The sequence below is a fragment of the Zalophus californianus genome, chromosome 9, assembly GCF_009762305.2.
Source record: "Zalophus californianus isolate mZalCal1 chromosome 9, mZalCal1.pri.v2, whole genome shotgun sequence".
In the NCBI taxonomy this organism is placed as follows: Eukaryota; Metazoa; Chordata; class Mammalia; order Carnivora; family Otariidae; genus Zalophus; species Zalophus californianus.
The window spans coordinates 46930475-46944338 of NC_045603.1; the positions used below are offsets into that span (position 1 = coordinate 46930475).

The window sequence follows — 13864 nt, forward strand, 5'->3', positions numbered from 1 at the left end:
AGCCAAACATACTTGTAGAAAAATATAGACATAGTGTCATTCTCATGTGTACTAATCCTGTTTTAAAATTCTATTATAAGCAAATAATTATACTCAGCAAAAATCGTAAGACAAAGCCAGAATTCATTTCTTTGATTATATCTCTTTTTACTTTTGGATGAACTTGACAAAATCATCATTTTAGTACTTTCTAGCTAGTAAACTTTCTATGTAGCTAGTAGCTGAATATTTTTTCCTCTGGCCGATTATTAATAATAACAACCCCTTTATTATCAATTAAGTATGACACCATATGTTAAGTAGTTGTATATATAATATATTCTTTAAGCCTCATAACATTCCTAACACATAGGTATTATTATCCCCATTTACCAATGAGAAAACTGAGGCTCAGAGAAATTTAAAAATAGGTTCCAAGTCCAAATCTGTAAGTGGCAGGTCTGGGATTCAAACCTGGCTTCGTCTGATCTTATGGTCTGTGCTTTCCATATTTAAATCCTTTTTGACCATTTCTATTTGAGTATCAGTAACTGTTCTGGCTGTGACTTGTCATTGGCATGACCTTGATGGGCCTGTGTAACCGGTTCCTGACTTGAGAACTTCTGACACTTCCTCCAAAGCCGAGGCGGGAACTCCAAGCCCACCCTGCACCCCAGACCCCTCTGTAAGCACCCGCTTTTCATCTGCAACTGATTGATGGCTCACTATTACCTCATTATCCCTCTGCTTCCTGTATCCAAGTTCTACTGCCTCAAACAGGCCTTTGGCACATGTTATAATGGATTTCCCAGGGATTTCTTCCTCCCTTGGAACAGCTGTTCTCATTCTTTCATGCAAATTCATCTGTGTTGCTCCTCTTTCTAGATCTTGGCCATTACTATTAACTTGCCTTGAGACCTTTCTTCTGAATCTGAATCCCCTCCCTATAATATAAACATCAATAATAGTTTCATCAAACGAATTTCTGTCGAACAATACCAGAAAATGAGTTTTGGTCAGATCTGTAATATAAATTTTTATATTTATATTATGTAACTATAAAAATTTTTACTTCTAGTTATATCTGTGTTGTTCTATATTTTAAGTAATTGTAGGCTGTAAAATAAACAGTTACAATATCCTTCAAAGTACAGCACATATAATCAAGAATGTGCTAAGTAGCATATTCAGGAGAGAGTAAGACCAGGATGTCAAATTTAGGGTTATTATTTAGTAATTAACTTAATAACTGTAATTCACTTAATCAAGACACTCTTTTTTTTAAGCCTACCTGATGAATAATTGAAAACTGCACCCTTTCATGAGGTATTTTGCTCTAAATCCAATGTATTCATCACATAAAAGCTTAAAATATAAAGTATCTAAAAATAAAAGTTAATAAACCCCACTGTCTAATGGCCAATAACATTTATGTATTAAAAACATTGGTACTTGAACCATTCAGCAATTAAAAACTTTTGAGATACGTCAGCTTAGGTAGGAAAAAACGTTATTGCTCCTTAAAAATAATTACAATTATTTGTGCTTAATTGTTTGCACTGAATATCACTTGCAAAGCAGGTGCAGAAGTATAATATCATAAAGGGCTGTGCATTTTATTTTTGCTCCAGATTGTTACTTACAGGAGCCCAAAAACGTTACTTTGAAAAATTATCAATTTACTGTGACAGATATGCTGAACAAATTCCAGTAACCTTTGTGCTTGGTAAGTATAGGTCACACGCAGAATGCAGCCACACAGCTGTCTCCGTTAGGATGACATGGATGACTCTGCATGGGAGTGTTTCCAAGCTGGGAGGCATGCCTGAAAAGCCACTGCTTTGCAATAGAACCCCAACCACCTGCAAGGTTTGCCTTCAGGGCTGCTTTGGCTAAATTAACACCAAACAAGTTTGAGGTCATCATTTGTTATTGGACAATCAAGCTTCCTCTTCACTAACTGTCCATTTTTGCTGTCAATATTTGAACTCTAATACCCACTTACTGGGTGCTATGGCATCGCCAGGCACAAATTACTTAATTTTTTTCTTTGGAGGGCAAATTCATAAGATACAGATAACAACATATTTTTACACCCCAATCCCTAAAAAGGCTGAAATTCTGCTAAAAGCATCAGGGTCAACATGTCTGCTGTAAGAAATTGCTTTAGAGTTTCCTGTTATTTTGCAGGGTTTTATGTTACTCTGGTAGTGAACCGATGGTGGAACCAGTTTGTGAATCTGCCCTGGCCAGACAGGCTGATGTTTCTCATCTCTAGCAGTGTTCACGGAAGGGACGAGCATGGGCGCCTGCTCAGAAGGACATTGATGCGCTACGTAAATCTCACATCTCTGCTTATCTTCCGTTCTGTGAGCACAGCTGTGTACAAAAGGTTCCCAACGATGGACCACGTGGTTGAAGCAGGTAATTCTGAATGATTTTGCCCTGCATGGACTGCACTCAGCCTGGATGGGAACCTTCAAAATTCCTCTGAAATTTTCTTTTATTTATTCATTCATTCAAGAAACATTTATTGATGACCTACTATGTGCCCAAAACAGTCTTAAGAGGCAAAAATTAGTAAGACATAGTTACTGCTCTCAAGAAGTTTACCTGGGGGCAAAGGAGGGAAAGTGGCAAATAGTCAACTTCAAAATTAAGTGGCAAGGAGTCACATGGCCTTTAGGTAAATATACCATAATAATAATTACCATATTTATTAGAACCATTTTAATATTATCTGACCCTTTCTAGCACTGTATAGTTTATCCATTTTCATAAATATTATTTCACTTGGGCCTCAAAAAATAAATAAAACATGAGAAAGGTAGGAAGATTCAGAGGTTGTGACCTGCCTTGGATCAACAGCTAATTAGCAGAAGAGCCAGAATTTTAATTCAGGCTTGGAAATCCTAAGTTAATATTTTTCCCAAAACATAAGTAGATTCTAGTAGGAACCAGCAATGTGAGTTTTCACCTAGGCACTGTGGCTCTGTTGTCTCTCTCTCTCACTCCTCAAAGTAGATGGAGTTGGGGGCGCCTGGCTGGCTCAGTCTACAGAGGGTGCAACTCTTGGTCACGGGTTGTGAGCTCAAGCCCCATGTTGGGTGTGGAGATTACTTAAAAAAAAAAAAATCTTAAAAAAAGAAATAAATGCAGTTATTCAACCTGGACTCCTGGACACAGTATGCTGAGGACAAATCATGTTGGAAGGATGGTTCTCTTTGGTGTGTTAATATTTAGGAGAGAAGCTGTTAAAGCAGCCCTCAATGGGATGTGGATTAAATGAGATCATTGTTGGCAGGCACTGAATAAAAGTTGGTTGTTGTGCTGGGTTGTTGTTAGTCGATCTGATAGTTTGTTGGGATATATTAATGAATACATATTTAAAAACCATGAGATGATTCTGCTTTTATATTGAGTATAGTCTCAAATTAGGTTGCTGTATCCAGTCTCCTTCTCTGAAATGGCCTTGAAAACAGATTTTTTTTTTAAAAAGATTAGTATTCTGGGGCTGTTTTTGGAGGTTTTTATGCATGGGCATAACAAGCCTCCTTCTGACTTCAGTGATTCAGTTGGTTGGTGTTGAGCCTCTGACGGAGGACAGAACTGACGGAGCCAGGAGGGGCTAAAGCCTGTGTGGGTGCCTTTGTGGCCACCGCTGATATCACAGTGAACATGTCCCTACTGTTCTCGTTCACTCCTCAGTGTTCTCACAAAAAGCAGAAAAGGTGGTAGTTGGACAGCTTGTGCCCCCAGGAACATAAAGTTTGTGCATTGGGCAGCGGGGCCAAGGTTCCGAACCACTGCCCTCGAAGCTGGAGGAGCCACTCCAGAGGCCGGGTCCTTCCTGACTGCCCACGGCCCGCCACATTGAGGGGTCACCCACTCTGTGGACTGGCAGCCGACTCACCAGACCTCTTGTTCCTTTCCCCCACAGAGAGGGCTGACTCAGTGTGCACACGGGCTCAGTTTCCAAGCTCCCCGAGCTGGACACATGCCTCCGCCACTGTCTGACTGTCCTTGGCCTGTGCCAACGTTTCTGGGAAGAACAGGAAGTTCAGGGATGGCGGAAAACATTTGGCAGAGGCCCTGAGCCCAGAGCCAGGGCACCTGCTCCGCCTGAGGGCAGAGAGGGCTGGTAAGTAAAGCACAGGGGCCCCAGAGGGGCTGGGGCAAAGGCTGGAGGCAATGTTGAAAGCACAAGAAACCCTACTTCCTGTCAGGTGACTTTCCTACATAAAATCCCCTCTCAGAAAAAGTACATGTTCTCAAACCTCAATGCACATTAGATATTATTAAAAAATCAATATTGCTAAAAACACAGATTCAAGATACCAGATCTGATTCAGCAGATCTGGGGTGGTGTCCAGGAATAAATGGATTTAACAAGCCCCTGGACACTCTGAGGCAAGGAGTCCCTGGATCACATTCTGAGAAACAATGGGTTTTAAGGCAATCAGAGTTTCCCTCTAACCTCTGCACCTGCCTTCATGGAGGGTCCCTGCCACAAAGATTCAGGACTGGCCAGGAGGAACTGAGTGAGAGGGCGGAAAGAACGAAGACCAGCATCTCCTTCTGAAGCATCTGGCAATCCCTTGACCGGAGCCGGATGAGCTAGGTCACTCATCTGCTCATCCCCCAAACTTTCCTTGCTTAATTGTAAGTTCGACAGTCAAGTTCCAATAGCCTGGAAAATTAAAAGGACCAAATGCACTCCATGGGGGTAATACATATGCTCTGATGTTACAGGTTAAATTTCTCAAATTAAAAATAAAATGGTTTCATTTCTGCTCACATGAAAAGAGAAATAACAGAGTGCAAAATAATATCTATCATGCTAAAAATTCCCTAAACTAGTCTGTTATCAGTTATTTACCAGAGTAGCTATAACAGAAGCATCTCTATCATTTTGCCTATTGGCAACAAACCTGGCCTGGAAAATTCCAGTCATTCAATCACCAGCCCCGGAAGATGTCATTCATCTTAAGTCAGGTGCACAATCCAGACCTTCTGCCGATTCAAGCGACGGCCTTAATTGGGTGTTAGCATTATGGAATGAAACTGAATCAAAACATTTTATCTGGTGTTTCACAGTGATCAGGAGAAAAAAATATTTCTCTCCAAAATTACTCACCAGAAGCACAAAAATAGGTAATGGGAAATTATCTACATTCCTCTAAAAGAAACGTTACTAAAGCTGTTGCTAAATCTGTCATGCATTTGCTTATTTAACAAAGATCTACTGAGTGTATATGATATGCCAGGCACCGTGCTGAGCACGGGAGCACAGCTCTAAGTGAGAATAGATCTGGTCCCTGGACTCAAGGATCAGTAAAGATTGCTACAAATCTTTGCTCACATGAATCATTTTCAGAGACAAGCACAACTGTATTTACAGCTGAACTTTATATCTCTACATTGCATTTCTCTTTCTCCAAAATCGTTTCCTTCTGTGCTTGGTAGCCCATAAGAGTGATTAGAAAACCATAAAATTTGGGGTGCTGGAGTGGCTCAGTCAGTAACGTGTCTGATTCTTGATCTCAGCTCAGGTCTCAATCTCACGGTCATGAGTTCAAGCCCCACATTGGGCTCAGGCATAGAACCTACTTAAAAAAGAGAGAGAGAGGAAAAGAAAAACAGTAAAATCTGAGGAAGGGGCACTATTCAGTTTTCTTAAAGCCCCAGAATCATAATGTGAAGTTCCTTGAGCTTCTTCTATAATGAGAGAGCCTGAGGAGACCCCATCAAAATTTTTATCGGCACTTATGGTTAACAGACATTAATACAACTAAGCAAACTCCTAGTTGTCAAATGGCCGTTGAGACACAAGTTCTACCTTTAGATGCACTGGCCAGAAAGCTAGCCCCGTACTTAGATCATGTAACCTGTGATCTTCTCTCACTAAGCAAAATCGAATGGATGTTGTATAGTATTGACTTTCTGCCCTGTGGTCTGCTGTTCAAGTTCCTTCGGACGCATTCCATGACGCTGGGGCTCCTTGGTCTCTGTGAAATCTCTAGCTACTCTGAGCTCCAGAGAGATGCCAAGGGGTTGGTGGTATTCACGGCTGTGCCAGTTTTTATTCTTGGCTGAACTTTTACAACCTGAATCAGTTACCCCTATAGTCTCACATGATGCGCCCAGAACAGACAGAACGTCATCCTGTGAGTGAAACTTAACTCACTTACGCACACTTGCTCTACACAGGAGAGAAAGTGCATGGTGGAGCTAGCCCTACTTGAATTAATGCCATGGATGGGTAGTCTCAGCGGGTCAGTGCTTGAAAATCCCACACAGTTCTAAAAGTTAAATCAAGGCATCCACTCACTGTTTCTCAAAGTATGATCGTAGACTACATTTATTTATCAAGGGTACTTTAATTTTTTAAAGATTTTATTTATTTATTTGACAGAGAGACACAGCGAGAGAGGAAACACAGGCAGGGGGAGTGGAAGAGGGAGAAGCAGGCTTCCCGCTGAGCAGAGAGCCCGATGGGGGGGCTCAATCCCAGGACCCTGGGATCATGACCTGAGCCGAAGGCAGACGCTTAACAACTGAGCCACCCAGGCGCCCCAATCAAGGGTACTTTAAATTGCACGTTCCTGGGCAGCTGGTGAAATTGGAATATCTGGGGCTTAGCACCTCAGAATCCCCATTTCAAACAAGCTCCTGGAAACACTGTAGGATGTTTGACCCACGCTGAGAATGCTAAAAATGGCACAGCAATTCTGTGCACTAGGGTAGATGTTCCTAAATTTTGTTGCAATTTAAAATCACTAGGGGTCTTTTAAAAATACTGATGCCTGGCTCCCACCCCCAGACATTGGGGTTCAATAGGTGTTTGATTCAACCTGGGCAGTGGGAGTTTTAAAAGCTCCCCCCCTGACCATCCTAATATGCAGCAGAGTTTAGGAAGCACTGTACCAGAGCATAGAGCACACTGTTAACTCCTCCAACCTCACCAGCAAGTCACCTCAGGTCTATTCACTCCGGGCAAATGAAATTCTGGGCCACCTGGACAGGTGAGGATTAAGAGCACTGATTTGGGGGGTGTTATTTCCTGTGTGTCCTGTGTAGAAGGCAGTGAACTATCAGGGGACAGGGATATGGCTGAGTAGAGATGTTTTACCCATATCAGGAAAAGAGAGAAGGTTCTCTGTCTCTGGTCAGCATTGCTATCCTAGAAACTGATTTTACTCGACCAAATCCTATTTCAAGTTTTTCAAACTATGGGTTGTAACTCATTATTGCGTTCTTTTTTTTAAGATTTTATTTATTTATTTGACACAGAGAGACACAGCAAGAGAGGGAACACAAGCAGGGGGAGTGGGCGAGGGAGAAGCAGGCTTCCCGCCGAGCAGGGAGCCCGATGATATGGGGCTTGATCCCAGGACTGTGGGATCCTGACCTGAGCCAAAGGTAGACACTTAACGACTGAGCCACCCAGGTGCCCCTCATTATTGGGTTCTTAAATCATTTTAATGGCTTGCAACCAACATTTTTAATGGGATGGAATGGAATAGAATAGAACGGAACCGATCAGAAAATATCAGAGAGCATACCAGCTGGAAGAACCAATCATTGTTTGGGAACCCCTGTGGTTCATGGTTAAAAAAAAAAAAAGTCTGACATCTTGCTGTGCACAGCATTTCACAATGTGATACCATCTCTCTCCCTCAACCTCTCTTATCTCCATCTGATTTTTCCAGTTGACAAGTATTTCTAAACCTCTACCGTTGAGTTTAAAGGAGCGCTGTAGTTGACTCCAGTGGCTTTGTTCCATTCATTTTGAATGTACAGTACAGAGATGAAAATGAGCCAAGCACACTGCAATCTTCCTGAAAAAGTCATCTCTCTGAGAAAGGCTCAGATGCTGAATGCACAACTTTATCTTTCAGAAAGAACTGGCAATAAACCCATTCTGCCTTCAGGTTCTGAGATGCCGAGCTTTTAGTTCTTCTGCTAATAGAGTCTCATTGCACTTGCACACTCTGCTTTAAAAGCAAAAGACATCTGCCTCAAAATCAAAAGACATCTGCCTCAGCTTCAACTGAGGCAAAATAGACCAACTGTACAGCGACAAAAATCTATAAAGACTGGACAATTGTTTATCAGTGGACTTAATTAGGCCTTTGGCTTGAGGGCAATAACATTTTGCCTTAAAGTAGGAGGTCCTACTCTATCAAATCACAATTCAAGTTGCCATCGTGTGGGTGTGTTTTACTCTGATTTGAAATATTAAGGTTTCTTGGGATAAGTAGAAAAATTGCTGAGCAAAGCTGAACTGGCCAGAAAGCCAGAAGGAAGAGAAAGCAAGAGAAGCTCTGGGCACATGTAACAGCAAGATAAAATAGCAATGTCAGGGCTGTGGATAGGGCCCGAGGGTACATGGCATGGAGAGTGACAGGTCAAGGTCACAGGGTTGTGTGAGGACCAGCCCAACTGACAGGACTACCAAACTGTGGCAGATCAGTGCCTGTGGATCACACAGTCCTAAAGATGAGGGAAATGACCGCATTCTGAGAAAGATCATTGGTTTCTGGTTACAGTGGCCTAAAGTCCTGATAAAGGTAGCATTCCATTTCATAATAAACGTTCTCTCAACTGATTTGACCAACAATCTATATATATTTCCTTGTATTTGACCAATGACTTGATTTCCAAAGACAGGTTTAGTTCAGATAAGACATGTGACCCTGCGGGGAAGAGCAAAACCACCGTGCCTGTGCACTCTTGGAGGACATATTAATGTCTGGTTTGTCACCCATCTTCCATGGAGCCTAGCAAAGTACTCTGTACCTCTGGGCTGAAAAATTAAAAATCACCAGCTTTCCTTGCTCTGCATTTCCCCTTCCAATTGGTGGGTGTGCTACCTAGGGGAGGAGCTAACTCTAGCTTTAGGGTCTGCCCGGAATAAACCCTCTGCATAGTTACGTTCTGCTAAGAAGCCAAGAACTTGCCAGCACAATTTGATCCATACTCTTGAATAAAAAATAAGCAGAGGTAAAGTTATTCTTTGGTCAAATGACAGAGATTGCAGCTAGTATATAAATGGGGTAATTTTTGAAAATTGCAGTAAAATCCCAAGAATATAACTGCTAGCCAATGGATATGAAATATCTGAGAATAGGCTTCCAGGTAAAGTATGAACCACTGCTGCAAATCTTTAAGTATAGATCCAAGACAAGTCAGGTGTATTAACTTCTTGTAACAAGGTTCAATCATGCTCTGCAAGTCTTTAAAAAGAAAAAGAAAAAAAAAAGCAGAGTATCTGGATCAGGCAACAACTTTGAGACGCACTGAGAAACGAGAAGAGAATGATCAGGCTCATTATTTTTGACATCCAGAGGAAGCCCAATTCCTCAGACACGGGCAGAACCCTTCTAAACTAATATAAATAACCTGAGCATTATCTAAAACGAGTCTCCGGTTGGTAAATATTGGCTTTGTAGTTGATACTAGGTTTACTTCAAATACTGAATAAATAGAATCTTCATTCAGCAAGGTAGTGATTTTAAGATTTTATTTATTTATTTGACAGAGAGAGACACAGCAAGAGAGGGAATACGAGCAGGGGGGGATGAGAGAGGGAGAGGCAGGCTTCCCACTGAGCAGGGAGCCTGGACACGAACATGAGGCTCCATCCCAGGACCCTAGGATCATGACTTGAGCCGAAGGCAGACACTTAACTGACTGAACCACCCAGGCACCTGCATCATTATTTTTTAATAGCAAAAAAATTAAAACTTAAATGTCTATTCAAAAGAGGACTAAATAGAACATTGTATATGATTAACCATTAAAAACAATGATGTTGCTCTGTATATATTAAAAAAAAGATCTCCAAGATATAATAAAAAAATAGAAACAAATAACAGATATGTATGTAGTGTAAAGCCATTTGTGTTCTTAAAAATTAAGGCTGTACGATATTTCTCTGGAAAGATACACAATACACTGGTCATAGTGATTCCTTCAGAGAGGGAAACTTTGTGGCTGGGAAAATGAGACTAACTCTTCTTATTAATATTCTTTTGGCCCTTTTGGGTTTCTGTACCATTTGAATAACTCAAAAATTTTTTAAAAAGTAGAAAGTCAAGTGTAAACTGTAAGCTTTTAAAGTACATATTTGAGGGGCGCCTGGGTGGCTCAATTGGTTGAATGTCCAGCTCCTGATTTCGGCTCAGGTCATGATCTCAGGGTCATGGGATCCAGCCCCACATGGGGCTCTGTGCTCAGTGGGGAGTCTGCTTGAGATTCTCTCTCCCTCTCCCTCTGCCCCTGCCCCCCCCAAATAAATAGAAAATAAAGCACATATTTGTATGAACAAACCCTGGTACATAATAGACATTCAGCAAATGTTTGTTAAATAAACCTGCTCCCATATTTCTCCTCTCCTCTTACTCAAATCTCTTCTTTCCTTGGTGTGCAGGTTGGCGGGGTGGGGCGGATAGCTAAAATTTCATAATGTATTATGCCTTGGCACTTCCTGAGTGCTAAGTATGTGCTAAGCATTATGTTAACCTCTTGACATGCAGTCATCATCTCAGGTAATTTTGCAACGTCCCTGGGAAGTAGATATTATCATTTCTCTTTTACACCTGGGAAAACTGAGGCTAGAGATGTCACTGCAAGCTCAGGCAAACTGTGTTATATACACGCACACACACAAATAAAGACTGTAAAAAATATACTTTTAAGATATGCTGTGGGCACTATGAAGATCATACACTCATTGCCCTTCCAAAGGGTCTTGGCAGGAGAAACTTTTATGTATGACATTCCTATAATAAAAGGCAACAGAGAGCACAGTCTGGGAGGTTTGAAGGGGAGAAATCCCAGGGGAAGGAGAAGACAGGCATCAAGGAAGGCTTCACAGAAGGGGACCTGTTTGATCAGGACTGTGAAGGGAGCGAGAGATCAGGAGGAAAAGTATGTGATTCATGGTTTCCACGCTATACTAAGTGCTTTGTTATGTTAACACCTTTTATTCTTTTAATCCTAACATATTTTTTTTAAGATTTTATTTATTTGTCAGAGAGAGAGAGAGAGAGCACAAGCAGGGGGAGCAGCAGAGAGAGGGAGAAGCAGGCTTCTCTGATGTGGGACTCAATCCCAGGACCCTGAGATCATGACCTGAGCCAAGGGCAGACGCTTAACCGACTGAGCCACCCAGGCATCCCATTAATCCTAACATTTCTAAGTATTCGTGTTCCCAAATTTAGATGAATAAACCAAAACCTAAAGAGGAAACCTTCCCCAGATGTTCTAGTCCACATTTAATGTCACCTTACTTCCTACTGGCCATCTCTATGACAGATTACCAACATGCCTTGCCTTATATATTATTGTTAGATAACTTGTGTGTGCACTCACACATACACATTCCTTATCTCTAATACAAGTATAAACTACTTGAGGCAAGAACCTTCATTTTATGCATTTTTAATATCTCCCCATTGTATGCTCACATAGTAACCATGAAAATATTTATGGTAAATGTATTAGTGCTAAACTAATTCTGCATAATTGCACTATTTTTGTTTTGTACTAAAGGTTTTATGACAACAGATGAAAGAAAATTATTTGACCATCTCAAATCTCCTCATCTGAAATACTGGGTTCCATTTATCTGGTTTGGAAATCTTGCAGCTAAAGCCCGAAAGGAAGGTAGAATCAGAGACAGTGTTGATCTGCAATCATTGATGACTGTAAGTACATCACAAACCATCAGTATAAGATGCTAATCAAAGACCAACAGGCATCTGGATGTAACAGGTTGTTCTGGTTCCAAAGGAACCAGAAAGACTGGGCTAGTATCAGAACCCTCAACATGCAGGACAGGAATAATACATAGGTTTTAAGTCATATTGATTGGTGGTGGTTGTTTAGAAACTCTGTCTAAACAGAATTAGGCTTTGTAATAGGCTCTGTAAGAAAGTGTCCCTTAATCGATTAGCAATAGCTGCCAAGAGTTCTGAATGATCTGGTGCCCACGTGGCATATTTACCACCCCTGGCTCCAGGATCCTAGAATAAAATCTAGAGTACAAATAAACCTGCCCAGTCAGTTCCCGCAAACTGGAATTTCCTGAGGTTAAGCCAACTTTTCAGATACTCCAGGAAACAAAATGATGTTTTCATTAAATGAAATAACCCTGAGTTCATCTGAGAAACAAATTTACAGAAGGGCTAGATAGACATGTACCATGACAGTCTCCTGCCTGAATTAGGCAAAAATGGGTGAATGATATAAAAATAACTCCTAAATTAACAGAAACTCTTCTTCCCAGTCTTACATAATAACTTATACATGACAAAGGGGGGAAAAAAATCAATAGATTCGAGTCCTTCCTGCTCCAAAGAGAGATATTTTCTATTAAGTGTTGTAAAGTCCTCATTTGAGGGGGTGGGGGCATGCAGGATGCACCTCTTTTTTTCTAAAATCTATAGTAAGCATGTTTTCAAAAGAGGTAGGGAAACAACAACAAAAAAGTCTGCTCTCCACAGAAATTTACCAAAATGGATAGAAATGACTTATTTAAAATATTAACCCCTGCCTTCCCATCACCACTTTGGGCCAATATACATGTTGGAAATTATGGATTCAACAGAATAGGGGATAGTTATATAAAGTCCTGATTTAATATTTTTTAAAATGTCCAACTGTAGTCGTCCTTTTTGCATTGTGGAATGATGTTGATTGTCATTTTCAGAATTTTCCTTTTGGAGTTGCCTTCTGAACCAATTACCAGCCTTACAAAGTCAGCCTCATCATTTACAGACATTCATAAAAGCCACGGCCATATTATGAATCCCAGGAAATATTTATTGCCACACCCATCATTTTAGTAAACTGTGTTTTATCTGTTTTTGGCTTAGGAGATGAACAAATATCGCTCTTGGTGCAGCCTCTTATTTGGCTATGACTGGGTTGGGATTCCGCTGGTCTACACCCAGGTATCAAACACTTTGCATGTGGTTTTTCCTCGCTACTTGCTGCGGGTGCTGGGCGCCGGGCTCTCACTCAGGCTTCTCCCCATCGCAGGTTGTCACGCTGGCTGTCTACACCTTCTTCTTCGCCTGCCTGATTGGACGCCAGTTTTTGGATCCCACCAAAGGTTACGCGGGGCATGACTTAGACCTTTACATTCCAATCTTCACTCTCCTGCAGTTCTTCTTCTACGCAGGATGGCTCAAGGTAGCCCATGGTCTCCGTGCCTGAGATCCGCTCTGTAATCCCTGTCCTGTTCTACACTCTGCACCCTGGTCCTTTACTGAGTCACTCGTTCAGGAGCCCTTAAAAGGTAGATTTAACATTTAATTGCCCAGAGATGTCATTATTTTTAAAGTAGGGATTCAAGAGGTGGTGAGTACCGCATTACAGCAATCTGAAGCGAAGAGATTACAAGAACACTCTTTTATGGCTTCTGATTTTTGTAAGTCTTTGTGTGCTCCCATTAAGATTATAGTAATGTAGGGGCGCCTGGGTGGCTCAGTCGTTAGGCATCTGCCTTTGGCTCAGGTCATGATCCTAGGGTCCTGGGATCGAGCCCCGCATTGAGCCCCGCATCGGGCTTCCTGCTCAGCAGGAAGCCTGCTTCTCTATCTCCCACTCCCCCTGCTTGTGTTCCCTCTCTCTCTGTCAAATAAATAAATAAAGTCTTAAAAATAAAAGATTATAGTAATGTAATTAAAGTAATAACTGTAACTGCCTTGACATTTTATGCCACAATAGGCAGCTAGGCAGAGTACAAGAGAGTAAATAAGAAGCCTTAAGCATTAGTATTGTATTATTATCTTGGTTTGGCTCAACTCCATAGTTAACTGCGACTCTCTGAAATCCCACTAGCTGCCCCACATTAAATGCATCCCATTTTCAA

At 41.4% G+C, this 13864-nt stretch overlaps 1 protein-coding gene across 2 annotated transcripts in view; it reads left to right on the top strand.

Moving 5' to 3' along the window:
* The window catches only part of BEST3 (bestrophin 3), a 34388-nt gene that overhangs the window by 3532 nt on the left and 16992 nt on the right, over positions 1–13864 (top strand). Inside the window, exons 3-7 of one of the 2 annotated variants that reach the window (XM_027594765.1) lie at positions 1611–1705; positions 2170–2403; positions 11539–11693; positions 12864–12941; positions 13030–13182. In XM_027594765.1, the coding sequence (XP_027450566.1) occupies positions 1611–1705; positions 2170–2403; positions 11539–11693; positions 12864–12941; positions 13030–13182 (715 nt within the window). Of the gene's footprint in view, positions 1–1610; positions 1706–2169; positions 2404–7880; positions 7937–11538; positions 11694–12863; positions 12942–13029; positions 13183–13864 lie in introns of those variants that run through there. The other variant, XM_027594766.1, reaches the window with a different exon arrangement.